At 38.3% G+C, this 19,048-nt stretch overlaps 1 protein-coding gene across 2 annotated transcripts in view; it reads left to right on the top strand.

The window, feature by feature from the left end:
* The window catches only part of LOC446194 (T-box transcription factor Tbx2/3), a 35,537-nt gene extending 16,559 nt beyond the window's left edge, over positions 1 to 18,978 (top strand). The window contains exons 3-6 of one of the 2 annotated variants that reach the window (XM_041599867.1): positions 5,160 to 5,306; positions 9,693 to 9,769; positions 13,592 to 13,716; positions 15,418 to 18,978. In XM_041599867.1, the coding sequence (XP_041455801.1) occupies positions 5,160 to 5,306; positions 9,693 to 9,769; positions 13,592 to 13,716; positions 15,418 to 16,367 (1,299 nt within the window). In that variant the 3' untranslated portion in view covers positions 16,368 to 18,978. Of the gene's footprint in view, positions 1 to 5,156; positions 5,307 to 9,692; positions 9,770 to 13,591; positions 13,717 to 15,417 lie in introns of both variants that reach the window. The other variant, XM_041599866.1, reaches the window with a different exon arrangement.
* The last annotated feature ends 70 nt before the right edge of the window (positions 18,979 to 19,048 follow it).

Genomic DNA, 19,048 nt, shown 5'->3' with positions numbered 1-19,048 from the left:
TCCCGTTAGTTTCCTCAGTTCATCCCTCTGTTAATCCCCATTCATAAATAATCATACCACATCACTTGTAATTATCATTTGATTATCTCCAAAATATTTAATCTTTCTAGAGCTTTGTCTATGTAGAGCCACCTTTTACTTTTAGAGCCAATTTTTAGCCACATTTTTTTGTTATATTTGTTTTTTGGTTTCCGACACCCATTTCCCCCGGCCGCAATTCGGCCAGAAGGCGTCAGTGCCACAGATTTGGCTGACAATCCTCGACCCTCTTCTGGTTTCAAACAAGAATTCATGAAACCTTGCTCGGGCGAATGTCGTTTTGAGGCAGAGGTATCGAACTTGACGTTATTCGACTTGTGTCCGATCTCACTACATTTATCACTTTCTCTTCGGTTTGACGTGGGTTCAAGCGTGTTGCCAGAGAACCTCCCCGAATTATGACCTGTCTCTGTGTCATCGACGTGTTTTATATAAATCCAGCACAACCGTATATTCCCAACCATCCTTGCTATAACATTTATCTCTTTAATTCAGCCATATCCAATATTCAGCATGGCCTTGTTTGTCAAGGGGAAAACCGGTTTCAAACCTATTTTTTCTACCCTTGACATTGATGAAAACATATATGCAGCGTGTATAGATTCCTTCCAAAATATTTTCTCACAGGGTATCCGTTCTTGAAAAAAAAGTATAGTGGATGATTTCTGTGAGCTAAGATTGGCTGATGTACACGAGTCGGGTTGTTCGTGTGTTGTATACACATTTTGCATTATCGTCGCAGCATGTTTTCCTGCATGGGGCGGCGACTCAATGCCAAGGCCAGCCCAGCGGGCCGGGAGGGGACAGGGCTGGATAGCTGCATCACTCTCGTCGTACTAGCAGACCAACTGCTGACTTGTCTCGCTACGGACGTTCGAGTCAAGCGCTACACGCTGTTGTGCAGTATTAGAATTCACCATACAATGATTAGCAAAATCGAAGCGGGGCACCTGGAGTGATTTTAACAAGACGGGGCAACTAGATATGGAACAGAGAGACAGAGAGAAAGAGAGAGAGAGTATGGACGTTGATTGCAAATAGCATCTTGAGAGTTCAAGATCAGTGCCATTAGAAGGATGGGAGATCTGACGGCAGGAAATTATTTGGAATAAACAGCAGCATTGCCCTCTTGTCTTAAAGGATTCATTGATCATATCAACCCATTCACAGAAACTTATTAACGTGATAAATCTCAAGAAGAAATAAAACCTCACTCTTGTTTTCCCAGCATTTTGCTTATTTAGGTTTGAGCGCATTCATTCTATTGGTAATGCAAAGGACTTATAAACTTATTGTATATTATATTATATATTAATTCTAATAACTGATAAATAAATCTGTCACATGAAAACACAAAAACTTAATAAAATATAGATATGGAAAATGGATTAAAGCTTAGTGTTCATAATTATGTACCAAACCTGATACGTCTTGAAGACATTTACCTTGAAAGTCTGTTTCGGAGTTACAATAAACTGTTCTAATTATTCACACTCTCGTCTGTTTTTGCACGGCTATTTCTGCTCATAGCCTTATTACATAGATGTCACTCATAATTTTATTCCAAGGCATAATAGGAAGCACTTAGATTGCAACTCTAAAACATTAAGCAACATATTTCTAGCAGAATCCTTCAAACCTGGTGAATAGCTTGATGGTCATTCGGTAGCATCTTGAAGCTGAACTTTGACCTCGGAATCTGTTTCTAGCTCAAGATGAATGGGTGGTCGAAGACTTGCTGAAGATGGTAGAAGGTGTCGATGAGAAAAACAGAACAACGCCTCCATCTATACCATTAACTCTAACTTCAATCGAAAGATCACACTTAACAGTGTTCCAAATAAGGATCAAAGAGATTTCACCTTTATTCAGCTTGTCTTCTCTTTTTTGTCGGGGATATTAGACAAGTCTCGGCCTATATCTTTGCCACAACAGATATATATATATATATATATATATATATATATATATATATATATATATATATGTGTGTACATTATGAAGCAATTATTGCCCAGTTATAAGAGGGAACATCATGTGAAATGTATCTCAGAATGATGAAAATAATTAACTAAGTTTCGATCCCGCGTGCGTAATTATAACCATACAAATTATAGATCTTCTTTAGATCAAGGGGTGAACAATTTGGTTTTAGTGCCTTTCAACCATGTTGCATTAAAAAAATGCCATGTTAAAGCAGAAAACGTTTTAAATTATTTTTCTTTTCTGAATAGTAATCTATTCTCATCAAAATTTAACTTATAAACATCTTTCAAGAAACACACACAACACACACAAAGTCCCACACAGATACTATATCTCAATACAGTGCTTGACGAAAAGGGGCAACCTATATACTCATTGATAAAACGTGCCATGCTTTATGTCTGGTATGGGTCATTGCAATAAACTTACGATCAATTGTGAATCTATTTAGGGGTCCCGAAATCAGTCATAATTATGTCTTGCAATTAATTGCAAAGTTACAACAGTTTGCTGATCTCGCGACAAGGAATACAAACTGGTTTGCTACTGGTGAGTGTTTCATAAAGCTGGTCGTTAATTAAGAACCACTTTAAGAACAACTGGTTAACCTTTCTTACACGCTAAATGAATGAACATTTTAAGAGTGAATATCATTTACCACTAGAAATGATCACCAGTCGTTTTTTAAGTCACTTTTAACTTACGAACAGCTTTATGAAACGGCCCCAGGAATAATCGATCTATCAATTCAAAATCACAACGGAAATTTGCAATTGATTGCAAATGTTTTCTTGCATGCAACATCCCATAAGACTATTTTAAGGATTTGATTTTATTTCTATATTGATTTTTTTGCATCCCCAAATACAAAGACTTGACTCGTTTTATCCCAAATAGCACAACCCCTTTAAGAGAAGAATACCATGGGATGGTTACAACCCTTTAAATACGAATGTTTTCGGTTTGTGCTGCGTCCTGGAGTATAGACTAAGACAAACTTCAGTTTTTGAAGTTCAAAGGTTGTTGAGGTGAGGATGTAGTCCCTGGAAACCACTCGGAGGTAGACTCGTCTTAACCTTGACCGTATTACAGTCTGGAAGACGTTCAAGACATCTTAAAGGACACCCTTCCACCCAAAACCATAACATCCTCCTGAACCCCAACAGAACCCGCATCAAAGGGTCACTCGAACATTCGCTTCCTCTTATCAAGAGGAAAAAGATTGTGGCTAATCTCCAGTTGAAATATGTTTTTATCATAACTTAGAGTTCGAAGTCCGTCCTGTGAATTGGGATGGTATAGGAGAAAGAATAGTGACACAGACATGATCAAAGTTCTAATTAGCTCACACTCGGAAAGCTTTTTTTCTTCTTTCTCCTGTTTGCTGAAGATAATTACACGATTATAATTTCTGACTTACGCGGGAAAGTTATGTTCTTGGTATTTTCCTCAATAATAGTTCGCGAAGGACACCGCGATAATTGATGTTTTTTGTCTTCTTTCTTTGTTTAGTTTTGCTGTGCTTTTTAGCAATGAAAATTGGATGAAAGGGGCAGGCCTGAGGCTTGAAATTCGAAGTTGGTGTTATTTTTCTTTCGCAGAAATGTGTCAACTAGCGAGACATATGTCCTTGTTTGGTGAAAAACGTTGACGATTTTCGCAGCTCGAACAATCGGGTTGGGTCGCAGCCTGCCTATCGAGGGCGCTAAATTTAACCGGCGATGTCTTGCAAAGTGTGGGGTTTCTCGCTGCACAAAATGCGCTCAAAACCATGGTAAAGATGCACGAAGCTGTGCGGTGGAGGTGTCGAAATGACAGGTTTTTTCTTGGTTTTGACACCTTCAGGTTTCTGGCAATGTATGCTTTGTCATTGGGTTTAGGTGTTTAGTTAAAGATCACACCCTCAAATGACGTCCATTTGCATTGTTCAAGCAAGAATACAGGCAAAAGCTATATACGGCATGCTCGTTTTCTGTATATTTAGATAATAAAAAATTGTTCATATTGTTTGAATTATTATTAGAAATTTGTTCAAAATCACCTGGTGTCTTTAGTTAAGATTCGATTAATGGGAATGTCAGTATAATTCTCGCATATACGTGTGTGGGTGTGTGATAGGTTTCTAGAAGCGTATTGAATCAATGGGCTTCTCAAAAGTCTTTTGGATCAGTGCCTTGTAGCATGAATTCCCAAAATCTGGTACAGTCGGAAGCAAAAACCCAGAAACTACGACATTAAATGCCCTCAACCGAATCATGACTTGTGAATGTGTAACATTTCCAATGATATGTCGTTAACCCTATATCATAGCGCCCCCCGTTTTAGACATACCACAAATAGGTTTCAGTGAGTCTCATTGTCATGAATTCTGCTTTTACAATTTACTTGCCAATTTTAGAGTGATCGGTGGATGTCATGTCTGTGTCACAGAGGTGACATTTTAAATCTTGAGATAGGTGAAATGAACGAATCGTGTGATGTTCACGACCTGAAGATCCATTAGATACACTGTAACTGGTGCTAACTATATCTGGCAAATTGTCAATCGTATAAGGTTTCCAAATCATCATTTTCTTCTCGCGTCGATTGTACAAATGACAGCAAATTGATACATGATTTTGTGATATGTTCAACATATTATATCTTGCAAAGGCGAATAAGTTAATTTCGGAACAAGCAGATCCAATCAAGTTAAATGATAATTCAGAAAAGTTCAAATTTGATCACGACACATTTATGCATGTGTTCTTTTAAAAATGGTTTAAATTTGTATAATTTCTTTGCATGCTTGACTTGTTAGATTGTTGCTGTAATTGAATTATAATCTTGCACCTTGTTTCATATATACTTCACATGCTTAGCTCGCTTGTAATAAACTTGTGTATCAACTAAATCATACCCTGCAGCCAATTTAACTACATTGACTCTAAGGAAAGCGCGATTTTGAAATAATTAGACAAGATTTGATAAATTTTCAAAACATGGACTGTAGCGGAGAATTAAAGACACTGGAAGACACCAAAATAAATATTGATATCATAAGCAAAATGCTGTTTCTTTCAACCCAAGACTTGGTTAAGTATCTGCAGCCGAATTAAATATTTTCCTCTCCCTTTTTCTTCTCTTTCAAGCAGACCATTCTGAATTCGATGCACAAGTACCAACCTCGTTTCCACATTGTCAAGGCCAATGACATCCTCAAGCTTCCCTGGAGTCAATTCAGGACCTTCGTATTCGTCGAGACCGTCTTCATCGCTGTCACTGCCTATCAAAACGAAAAGGTGAGAAATTATATATACTTATTCCACCCCCATAATTAAGGAAAAACATTATTTTTTCCAGGGCACGGAATGCACGGATAATCATTGGGGGGATGCAATTATTGATGTAATAAGTGATTGTGGGATTTGTTTAACTGGAATAAAAGTGCACATACATGTATCCCTGTCCCTTACTTATGTTTTGAGTGGCCAACATAACAGCTCTTGATGGTCAATCTCCCGACCACATGATATTATATGTAAATAAAGAATTAGGATTCAAGTATTTAATACTGTCAGTGAAGTAAAGTTTTAGGACATTTAGGGCACCATATCCTTATAGTGTGTAGACGCATGGGTATCACTCTGCTGCTAAAAAAAAAATCGGTGGATGTGGTTACAGTTTCGACCCAATGTATTGAATTGCGATAAAAATGCTCTAGATTAACTAGATGTATGGTAAAATATACGATTTATCAAATTAGAAATACGCGAAAGATGAGAGGAAAAAAGTAATAGTGTCCTGTATAGCCAATGCAAGCTGTAAACAAGTCGTTTTTATTACTCTCTGGTTGTCACGCGCGGGATTAGCATTTCGTTTAGTATACAGCGCAAAAACGCTAATGGTTTTACCCTCATTTCAAATTATTTTAGACAAGTTTTTCTTTAGTTTATCAGGCGACGGGTGATTCCGAATTTGACATGACGTTCCTATTTAGATGATTATGCATTCGTGTTATAATGACATGTCATCCTACCAAATTCCAATCAATTTATCGTGCCTTGAAGACTTTTTTCCATGTTGGTAATTGCGAATTATCTCCACGCCCGCGATTCGAAAGTGAAAAACGCATTTGCATGCATTGGTATTAAGTAGCGATAATGGCAGTGCCACTGTTGGAATAAATAACTTCACCCTCCCGCTATAAACGATTAAATGAAATTGAAAGTGGATTTCGCGCTTCGCGTCATGAGCGATACCAGTTTAATAATTTTTAATTTCCTAGTCGTCGCGGGTTGTGATTAGCCGGGTCTTGCAAACTGGCGCCTCCTACGGGAGGGTGACGCCTAAGGGATTTAGCTCTCCATGCTCCATACGCTCATCACTTCATCTCACTTCCATATCCCTTTCTACCAAACACAGATTCCACCTAGATTTATCTGTCTATCAAACCATTTTCATTATACTATCTTCTTGCTTGCTCATAACGAGTTGACTATCTGATTTTTTCTAAAAAAACCCCATAATTTGTACTTAACCCCTCTACTCTTGGACAGCATGAATTATGTCAATTTCTCATAATCTTAACAACGGGTCATGAAGATGATTAAAGCGTATCACCAACGTGATAGTGTCGTATTACTTTTCTTCGCACTATGAATACAAAAAATATTATTTAAAATCCAAGTCGTCCTGACAATCATCTACGGTAGACAGAGTCTGACGACCAGACATGAAGTGGGAAGCAACATGAGACGGATCAGTAGCAAGCGCCCTCGAATTTACGACATTGGATTATGGAGTAGGACTTGGTCCCCCTATGACCGAATATTGGGGCTGGCTAACCGCACCCAAGTCTTGCCATATCTTCCTGGAAGCTGCAATCGAAACAGAAACACAATATATGCGGTTCAATATGCATGCCCAATCAACAGTATTTCTCCTTTGACCATACAACGAAAGCCCTTTCGGGGAATCAATTCTAGAAATAACCTATTACAAGTGCAGTTGTGACTCCATAATAGTGCTGTTTGACTGACTTTGCGAATATTATATTTCCTAGTTAAGTTATGTAAAAAAAAAAAACGGTCAGGTTATAAAGTACAAATTAAGTAATCGATTTTACTTTCCTTTAGCAATAAACATTACACCTAGTTGCACAGTGTTTTTTTTATAGTGTAATCATTTAGTAATATCCTGAACGGCGCATGGCACCTTTCTGCATTGCCGAAACTGTCAATCGCTATATTCATAGTCCCATCTCACTTCAAAATTAAGAAAAGCGTAGGCAAATTAGGGGTTTCGTGTAATATATATATATATATTCAAAGCAGGAACATAACTCTACGTTTCATCCACCGAACATCTCCATTGTATGTTCACCAACGTGATGCGTCATTCATCGTCATCTGATGATTACTTTGTAAGGATCCAAATTATTCGTTAATGGTTACTCAAATAGAAGATACGTTTTTGTATATAATGCAGTGGCGTGACTGTATGAAACAGATTGTGACACCTACAATATCGAGAATATTCTCAGTATAAAAAAAAACTATAAGATCTCATGACGAGTTGCCTAGGTTAAGGGCCTTGGAATTTAGAAAGACTGCGTCAGTTTCTGTCCATAGTCATATTTGTACTTTTTTCTGTTTGTGTTTCCTAACTTCGTGATCTTAATGATGGTTTGCCGAAATGACTCCCGATTCCAAATTCTATACATATCATTTTGCTAAGATTCACACATCAATGAAATGGCATAGACATTACAAGTAAAAAGAAATAACAGAGGGATGAGGAGTTAAATTGTGTTGCCTTTTTCTGACCGATCGCCACGTAAGATAATTTGTATTCAGAGATGGGTGTCGGCTTGGCTCTAAAGGCGGCTATTTGTGTAATGATGCGCAGGCGATCTCGTGCTGCTAAATTGTGACACCGTTTTCTCCCTCCCAAACACCCATTTGCGCGCCATGTTGATCGCACTTGAAAGTGACGGAGCTCATTAAAACGTCGCGCGCTCGAGTTGAAATTAACGCATTACGTGTCCACGACGCCGCTATACAGCACTCTGTCCTCCCTTTCCCTCTCATCCAATCCTTCTTCTCTTTTATCTTTTATCTACTGTTAAAGACATTTCGAGCTTGTTTCCATGACCAAAAACTTCTTTAAAAACCTTTTTGAAGATGTATGTTTTGGTCTTACCAGAAACATAAAAACGATATTCAAGTATAAGACAAGCACTTGTGATAATTGAAAGTGGGCGAGTGCCAAACAATACGGAAGCTTCAAGGAGTTGTTTTGGTTTAATCCGTTTCTCCATCTTTTTCATTTTCTCTCTCTCTCTCTTTCTCTTTACCTCTTTCTATGTTCTCCTGTCTCTGTCACGCACCTTTTCTCATCTCATTCTCATACTTATGGGGGTTCTCTTTTCAAAGCCAAGCCAACAAATTCATATGTGTGTGAAGACGACAGAGGAGTGAAAATTATGGAAAGTGTTGCATGGGGACCTTGTTCATTAGATGAAGCAATTTTCTCGTCGGCGCTATCCGTGCCGTCTTCCTCACGCGATCGCGTCGCAAGCTCCGTTTCGGCTTGCCCAATCCTTCGTGTCTGTCTGCCCCAACACCTCCTACTCATGATGTCACTCTCAGGGGAGAATATTCCCGCCGACTGTGTCAGGTAGACATTACTTAGAATTCCGGACTCGATTGCATCTTCTCGCGCGCGCTGCCGCGGCCTGACTCCTTCGAAATGAAAGTAGATTAGAAACTGCGCTGGTGGAGATGGCGATGATTGAACGACTGACTTGATAAATTGGGAGGCGAGGGCGGAGAAAACAAGAAATACAATCTTCCGACGGAAACTTCCTATTCATGTCGCTCTCCTCCTCTAGCACCCTCCCACTCTCTAAATTATATAAAAATCACGCTTTCTGTATCAGGTTAGGACATCTAACTCTCATTACAGGGCAAATAGAAACGTGAAACACTTAAATTATCACCTTTTATCACTTTCCTTTCCTCTACACACTCATAAAGTTTCTTGCTGACATCTGTGTCATTCCTTGCCACACACACACACACACACCCTTTCACGACTCCGTTGATAGAGACCGATTCTCATACGTTATATCCCCACCAATAATGATTGCTTATATGGGAAAAACCTAGCACATTCTGAAGTGTGAGATTCGGCCAATATACGGAGGTGTCACGGAGGCATGTCTTTTTGGGCGTAAAGCAAATTGAAAAAGCGATTGGATTTCGCCGTAAGATATCGCTCGGGAGTCATTTACTGATTCCCAATTCGAGGATATTATTTCAATTACAATCTGAAGTACTGCTAATACCAAACGGGATGAAGTGTGATCCTCGTATCACTTTCAGACGATGTCGTTGCGATTAACAATAAGGCATTACAAACGCAGGGGCTGATATATAAACCATTCCCCGTACCCCTTCCCAACTATTCAAGAAATGAAACAAAACATAACAACAATTGAAGAAAGAGAAAGATAGCCTTTAACACGCTTGATAGCGCATGCAATTCTTGAAATTCATACTGACTGTATTTGTAATGACACAATGATACAGAGAGTATGGGCATGTATATCATAGAGAATTGAATATACTGTAATTCAGAAATATAATGTATAATGTATATATCTATTTGTTTTTCTTCACCAGATTACGCAACTTAAAATAGACTACAACCCATTCGCTAAAGGTTTCAGAGATACTGGCGCAGGGAAAAGGGAAAAGAGGTAAGCAAACTAAGAATAAAGATCGAATTGAATGATATAAATAGGAATTGACATTTGAATTAGACAAACATTCATTCTAAATTAGAAGGAAACTTAATATGAATGCTTTAAACATTTGAAAGCATAACAGAGTATGCATGATACAGGTTAATTCATGATAAGGACAATTTATTTGGGGTAGAATCTTGATTAAATCGTTCCGGTATTTTTTTTTCTAATTAAAGCATCAGGCTACGCCAAATAATCTATATTCTATTATAAGAATGACCATTGATGTTAAGGGGGGGGGGGTCCTCTTACACCACCTGGCAAGTAGGGGAAGGGGTGGTAATCGTGATAGTTATATAGAAGGGGGGGGGATCTTAGAATAATCCCCCATAGAACTCCCTAAAACAATTTAGAGGTAATTATATGCCACGAGTGCACAGTTCTCCTTCCTTGGAACCTGTTACAGCAAATTGGTGCAGTTCTATTATCATGCTTGCCAAGTCATCCCCTGTCACTTCTTATACCACCTCCCTCTTGATAATAGGTGTCAGGATACCCCCCTGATAATGTCCACACAGGAAATTAGCCACAGCTCGTTGGCACACTTATAACATAGCAGCTTGCATCCATCTGACCATAATGGGAACATTGGATGAGTAAAACTAACTAACCTATCATAATGAGGGTGCGGCGCGTTGTTATGAATCACACGCACTTTTAAACTCCAAATTTTGAATGAAAATGACCTCTGCTGACAAATAAATATGCATGTAGCATTAATTCTTCTATCGATTTCTATATATTTTTGTTCTTTTTTATATATTTGTTAATGACAATATCATTTAGAATTAAACGAGATTACAACAACAAATTCTGAGCAAATAATTGAATAAAGTAACAAGAAAAACAATAATAACTATAATATAATCAGGTGATATAAACCGTTTCTATTTCTCTGTAGGCTAAGGTTTTCGAGCGTTTTTTTTATTTATTTTTTACTTGAGTCGGATCATTATTAAATGGGCATTAGATGAATGCGATAAATACTCTCTTTTTCTATGTAATTTCGACTTATGCTTAACACGCGCGCGCACTCTCATTAGCATACACAAGACATACCCCCACACAGTGCCACACCAACTACACAAACTCAATGAAATTCATGTTATAAAATAATGTATTTCGATGTTTTATTTTCCATGTTGCCATGGAACGAATAGTACATCATCTATGTGGGTGTTTGAATACATGACCGCGAGTTACTCAAACCAACCATCATGCGACAGGAAAATAAAAATACAAATGGAATCGAAAAAGTACAGGGAAAGAGCAATCGAGTTTAAGTGTATCTTGTGACTTGATTATGTAATCATTTTTCTTCCGAGTGATAAATCAGCATTTACATTTAACACAAAAACATATACCATTCGGAGCCACCTGTAAACAATTAACATTGTCGACACCTCTCATATGATCATTATGGAGAGGGTTGTGGATGTGTCTGTGGTTGTGGTTGTGGATGTGCGTATGGGAGAGTGTGTGTGCGTGTGTGTGTGTGGAAGGGGTATTTTGCTGGTATAAAATTGAAATATTATCTTCTTGTAAAGTACGACCGACCCAATGGACTGGGATGAATGACCATAATATAAACTTGGTACTCCACCGTCAATAGGTCAGAATGAAAATGGTAATGCTAAGTAATAACTTTTTTTTATTATACGAGAAATGGAGTAAATTTTCATTTCTAACGGGGAAAAGATGCTTATGTGCCCCATTTACGTTAATATTATCTCATTAATTAAATACTGGAAGGTGAGGAGCATTCGCAAATTGAATATTCTATAATATTCATGGTTTATAAAAAATACTACCATCGATACCTCCAACTTATTCAGGTTTGACACCTATTGTTTTGCAATAATTGTATTTTTATGATTAAGTAGCAAAGCATTCTTGGTGTCTGTATTGGTTATTAATTCATTAAGGGGTTGGTCGTACTTTCAATAAGTGAATGATTGCTTAAAGGTATTGTTTAACTTTGTGAGCAGCCGATTCAAAACATTCTCAAACCAAGATGAAACATGTGTACAAGTGCATGTATTAGAACTAATAAACCCTGAAAACAACCATTATTGAGAATGAAAAGCTAAAACTACAAGACAAACCCTGATTTTGTAAATAGGTGTCTTATAGACGCCTAAATAGTACACATAAGTGTATGGGATGAAATTAAGATAGTGTTTCCGGTCACTTTATATTTCAATTTTTGAAGCACTAAATAAATATTTTCGAACGCAATTTTTTCTGGGCTTCATTTTTGTAACGTATCACAGACACAGGTGACAAGTGTGACCTTCTAGCTAAGATTTTTTTAAAGTCAAACCAATTAACCAATCTCTTTAAGTGATGGGCCATATTATGCTGTCTCAGGAACAGTGACCTGCTGATGATTTTAATTATATTAAATTATACGGGCTCCCTGTGATTATGTAATGACACCACCAACAACAAAAACGATAAGAAATCATCGAACCACCCACCGAAAAGTCTACCTATCGATCGCTCTTACCATTCTTTGATTCTAACATTACTTCTTTTTTTTTACGACGCAATGTTTTTCGCACTTTAATCCACGCTAACCCATAGTTCACTTGCACTTTTTATTCACTTTAAATTGCGTATGTGTCACCAGATTTCATTGTGCCCCGGGCACCAGCTATTTCACAAAAAAAAAAGTACGTTCTGCAACTAAGATTTGTGTTATTTAGTTTAAAATATGAATCTTGATGATAATTCCTCAAAGATGAATTGATTTTCTCTATCATCTTTATTTATTATAACATAACCTCACAGTCGTATATGTAGGCCTATTGCATGACTCTCAATTTTATCCTCTTATTGTCTCATGCTGAATACCATACAAACATCGTGCCCTTGTCATGTATAGTTTGTACAGGAAAGAGGCTGCACTACATTAATCCAAATCCGGTTATATTGAAGTGTAGTTATTTGAATCTCATTGTAATTAATTTACATTTTGAATCCAACGCTATGTTTAATGAGTACTGCGAATCCTTACTATACATTCAAGGTCCCCATGCACGTTCCTCTTCAGAACTTCATAAGTGATTTTTTAAAAAAGTGCGTAAAAAGGAAGGACCCATGATATATCTTCAAGTTTTGTTTGTCAAATATCATTGCATCATACAACCTGCATATGTGTCCACCGTTCTTCCGTAAGAAAGGATTTAAGAGGGAGATGGGTAAAAGCGGGGAGACCGATAAAGCACTTTTTGGTGAACGGATGCGAAATAATACACCATTTTACCCCGATTTGTCTCTCTAGTGCACTTGATTACATAACATAAATGGAACACTGGCGCCAGATGAAACCCAGTATACATTCATACATAATTAATCGTGTATGAAGTACTTTCAATGGCAGTACTGCTTCTTTCACTTCCTTCGTCAATTAAAAATTCGATTATTGTCCTGGTAGTATACGGAACATTAGAAGAGGTGATTGTTGTATCCTTTTAACAGGTGTGAAAATTTAGGAAAATCGGGAAAGTTGTCGATCAAGAAAATCCGATATTTTGATAGAAATACTGGAATACTAACAAAACGATTTGTGTATTTGATCTGGTTGGGATGGCGGTAATGACGATGGTGGCGTTGGAAGTAATGATGATGATGATGATGATGTTCGGGATTCCGCTGATCAATAGGGGCGGGCTTTGTCATGGTATACAACAAAAATGATGTTGCCGCTGATGATTTTGATTTCGTTACCAAGCAGCCAACCATTTTTTTCTATTTTACCTCCCATTACAGGAAATACATTGGTGCAACTGGTACCTATGAAATCGACCATCGAGACGGCGATGACATCCCAAGCGACCAGGAGGCCGAGGCCGCCGAGGTCAGCACAACCAGCAACGACAGGCATGACGAAAGAGGTGAGTGAAACGTCATCAATGATGTCACCGGCATCATTAGTCCGAGATTTTGCGAGGAATCGTTATGTATCAGTTTAAGAGATAAACGTTTATCACCACTTACACTTGTATCAATGCAGTGTAAATTTTATGATAATACTTAAAAATGAGAAGTGATCTCTTATGATCCCATATTTACCATGTATACTTCACCCGAGAAAAATGATTAAGAATACTTTTTAAATAGCCACAATAGTGGCCTTTCTAATAGACATGTCACTGACAAGATGAGCTATGTAGATGTTATTTTTGTCAGTTTAATGATTACTCGAATCACATTTAAGTTAGATATTGAGGAATAGTTATCAGCTGGAACTTGGTTCAATAACCTTGATTTTCGACAATCGCTAGCGGTATAAAGAAATGAAAAAACATAAAAACAACGATTAATTGAGGCAATCTCTCTCCACCGAAATGCCAGGAGTGTATATATATTTCTTTCTTGACTGTTGAAGAAAAGTGGCGACTTTAGATCAATGTTTGTCATTCAAGGAGCCCCGTCTATTCGCAAGATAGGGAAATGGGATTGGGTATAGGTTGGAGAGAAATGATGAAAGGGAGATAGAGAGGGACAGAGAGAGGTAGATAGAGAGAAAGAGGGAGAGAGAAAGGGAGAGAGGGAGGGGTGCCAAAGAGCGCAATGCTGGGAAGCTGCAAAGGATTGTTTCTAAGAACCTTAAAGAGAATAGCAATACATAATAGACACATATCATACATTGCGATGAAACCATGCATATTCTAATTTTCAAATAAAGGCAAAATAAATACAGATAGAGCTAGATAAAAAAAGAGGTAATAATTGAGAAAAATGAGAGAGCCAGAGAACTGAATCATCTCCCAAACGAAGATGCTCTTGTGGTAGCCAGGGTGGCGGCTAGATGTTACGCTCCTCGACACGGAAGACGTAACAAAATGTCTACCGATTCATCATCACTAAGTCCTCTCCTCCCCTACCCATCCTACTCTTAAGAAGCAGGGAAGTGTATGAATGGGATGGTAATGTGGCATGATGGGAGGTTTGGAGACTGGGAAAAGAAGATGGTAGAGAAAGTGAGAGAGAGAGAGAGTAGAAGAGAATATTGGGGAATCTTGTCAGTTGAGTCTATGAGGAACGGAGTAAACGTTAGCTCATTCATCACCCAGATATGCCCGCGGAGATTTTCACAACTCTGACTTCAAATAGTGACACTCTGCTGGTGGAACACAGACACTTTGTATACACTGTAATATCCACACGCTTCCAAACTCATGAATACCCCCTCCCCCTCCCACATCATTAACTCTCCCCCTTTCCCAGTCTCCATCACCTATTTCTTCTATTATTTCTTTGAAACGTCTCCCCTGGCACTTCGCGCCCTTGTCGCAAGGATAGTGATATATATCTTGTCGATATTAATGAGTTATTTTGGTAGACACAGATAGTGTATATTTTATGAGCTTCTAAATGAGGGGTTGAGCGAAACTCGAAGCTGTCACGATTGCCGCCTCCTCGCGTCAAGCCCAGAGACGGTATGGGCGACTGGGAGGCGCGCAACGCTGTGTGTTTTGCACCTAGCGTGAAATTTTCTCGCGAGCTAATCGTCTGCAAAGAATTCACAGGATATATGATTTATAACGGGTTTTTCTTTTCCTTCTTTTGTTTTTCTTTCCGTGCCATGACAGGTCATTCGTCACACGAGCTTGCAAGGCTAGCCAGCGAGGGCCGCTTGAACGGACCTGGCCTGAACAAGTGTAAACCCTCGGACATGAAGGAAGGGCCACATGGAAGTTCAAGCTCCAAAGATGACGTAGAGATGAGGGATGTGAGCTGTAAAGACCACGAGAGGAGGATGGAGGGGAAACATAGATTAAGTCAGGATGACAGTTCAATTGACAAGAAAACCGATCACAATGAGCGATCAGATTCGCGGAAAAGTGACGGGCCCAGTTCAAGACTTTCTCCTCCAAGTCTACACCTTGGTTCTGCCGGCTCATCCTTCTCGTCATTACACGGTTCCCATCCACCTGTTGTGACGCCAATCTACCCCACACCTCAGCAGTTATTTCTCAATCCCCATGCGCTACATGGTGCTGTACCAGGACTTGGAGCAATGCATCACATGTTACCCCTCCCAAGCAGCTCCTCCCATTCCCCTTCAGGACATCCTAGTTATTTAGACGCCCATCCTTTCGCGTTTGGAGCAGCTCATGCTTCAGGACTCCTTTCCTCGCAAGGTGGCGCCGCCAGCTTTGGCAGCCTCTATTCAGAGGCCGCCGCCCTTAGCTCAATGTATGCCAGCAACCCGTGTACTAGTGCAATATTAAATGGACATCCAAGATTAAGGTTCTCACCTTATCACCTACCAGTCACCAGCACGACTATGGTCACCACTGCTAACCCTCTAGCCACACCTATCCCATACGAAAGCGCGTTACATTCATCACTCTCAGCGTTTGGTGGGTCATCACTGCTCACGCCGGCCTCGGCATCCACTTCACCGACATCGTCGTCATCTTCACTTCCAGCCAGTAAAGACGTGCCGACGTCGCCTGCGAGGTCGGTCAGCGCTGCCACAAACGAACTTCAAAGCATACAAAAGATGGTCAGTGGACTCGATAAAACACAAAAATGACTGGCAGAGGCGTCATGATGGACAATATAGAGACTTTATGTATCAAAGACAAAATATTGTAATGCGGCTAATCGATATTTCATCCATTGTAATTGTCTGTTATCGCAAAATGTCATCTGTAGGTGAAAAGAGATATTATGACGTTTGCCGCGTGTGAGCAGTAGTGATTTATACATTTCATCGATGTTTTAATCAACCTTTCTGCATTAAAAACTCAGGGTTATTTTTTTTTCTTTTCTTGGTGCAAGCCTAAAAGGCAAACGAGTTGCCTACACGGAGGCGGTGAGAGAGACAGCTGACGTGTTTAAGAAAATTACGAGATATACGCCGTCAAACTGACAGGGCGACGCCAGCCGTGTGGTCACGTGACCCAAGCATTTATGAGGAGGAGTAAGAAGGAGAAAGCTCACAATCCTTTTGAAAGCCGTGTATTCAGAGCACTGCATGTATTGAAGTCCATGTGCTAAAAAATCATGGGGTGTGGGTGGGGTTGAATCCGCTGCCATGATATGTAAAAGTCAATCTGGGTAGTCTCTATGAATACATGCCCCCGTGCAAACAATAAGTTTCCTCTTTAAAGTTTTCAATCCCGATTTAATATGTAATATATCTGGATTGAAAAGAACATGTGTTCGGGCAATCTTAAAGTATGGGGAGTTGTTACCACACACACGATGAACTATCAAGGGCCCTCTGAATTACATGCATCCGATTTAAGTCTTATATTAGAGGTAGTAAATTATCTCTCTTCTGTGTATCCCCCTGATCCATGGTTGGAAGCGCTGACCCGGTGGTCAGCTATCGTCAAAACATTATCATTTTCATTTTTTTATACTACAAGATCTTCTCCTTTAAATTCAAATGATATCATTCTGAGAAAAATGTAATTTATTCATTCAACAGTTGTGGAAGTATTCAGTAAAAACAGGGTATACAATTACATCACAAGCATTCTTTCGAAATAAAATCGCTAAATCCACAATCTAAATATGAAAAAAAGTGGGCACATAGTCATCATAATAAATTGTATGATAATGAAGGTTCATTCCTGTGAAATATCTAAGATATTAACCATGATTGACAATGGTATGTGTATCTTGCGATTTCAAAGTAGTCCATAATACTTGTTTGATTTTGACGACTCGTCAGCCCCTATAAGGCAGTGGGACTTTGGAGCGTCAAGACAAGCGTGATAGGATTACATTTTGATGTTGCCAATTTGATACAGTGTTTAAATTTTCATATCAAGTTTTATCATTTGTAATTCCTGACAGTTGTCAATTGAACTCTACAGTTAATTGTCTTTAAGTCACAATTGACGTTTAAATATTTTAGAGAACAATATCGTTCACATTTTCGAGAAAATTATTGTGATTATTATTTCGAAATGATGAACACTATTGTTCAAATATGGAAAAGAGAAATATTCAAAACATAAAGGAGATATAGATGTATATTTGGATGGAGAAACATGTCTGACAATATTTTCATCTTCAGATCTGTATTCTGTTCATCTGTTTTTTGTATTTGGTGTTTTGTGTGTGTTCCATTGGAAGCTTTCAAATCGAAACGAAAACTTGTCGGATTGATGACGTAACAACAACATGAGAAACACTTCCAAGTATCGGGTTGGATTAAATTCTACCAGACAACTTATGTTGTCATGTTTATTCTCTCCTGAAAATTTTTATTTCATGTAAAAAGGTAAATAATTGGAAATCTTTATCACAGTGGCTCTGCTGTAAAAGATTCCCATTTGTTAGAGAAAGTTGATAGCAGTTTGTAAATTTTGGCCAATTTATCTTGTCTTTAGAAGAAGATTGTGTTTGTCAGTGAGCTTCTCTCCCTAATATAGAATAAATGTTTGTCGATTTGTACAAAATTAGAGTCGAGTTTTTTGAAAACTCGAACTTATTTATGTTCTCCCCTATCTGTGCAGCGCTAGTTGTATCTGCAGGATTGATATGCGCTCAAAGATTGTGGATGTAGAAAAGAAAGTTATTTGTTTTTTTAAAAGAATACATTATGTACTGTAAATTGATACTTATTTATATGAAATATTGAATATAACATTTGACTTATATTCTTCGTAATATTGTGCATTTCAACAGCGTTTATATGAGGGCGTTGCTAGATGTTTTATTGAACAGCGACCTTACGAAAAGATAAATGGATTTTGTTCGAATACTTCGAAATACAAATTGGTATACCTGCGCATGGGCCGTCAATAATTGAATCAAATACAACAATCTAAAAATATTGGGAAAAAACACCATTATGTGTCATTTCTGATGTTTTACTCTCATCTTTTTTTTTATTATTTCGTAAAACGTCTCCCCTCGCTTTTGAATTTAAATTAAAAAAGTTGTACCACTGTGTATGATCCACTGGAATAATTATTTCTGAGTTATGCAACTAATTTAGATTTTTAGAATTCATAGGGAATATGGATGTAAATTTCGAACAAAATGTATTTCAGTGATCCGTCAATAGTAACTGAGTTTGTGTCTTGGTTGAAATTTGAGAGAAAAAGAAATGAAATGTTGCAATGAAGAAATAAAGTCCAACTCTCGGGATGACCTCCCAAGAATTTGTTCAACTACAGCAAAAACTGAACTTCTTTCTGTTTTACAGGATAATTTGTTTAGTGTTCCATACACGTGAGATATAGAGATGTGAAG

Source organism: Lytechinus variegatus, chromosome 2, assembly GCF_018143015.1.
Source record: "Lytechinus variegatus isolate NC3 chromosome 2, Lvar_3.0, whole genome shotgun sequence".
Classification (NCBI taxonomy): domain Eukaryota; kingdom Metazoa; phylum Echinodermata; class Echinoidea; order Temnopleuroida; family Toxopneustidae; genus Lytechinus; species Lytechinus variegatus.
The sequence above is the reverse complement of the archived record's forward strand: the minus strand, read 5'-3'. Positions and strand labels throughout refer to the sequence as shown.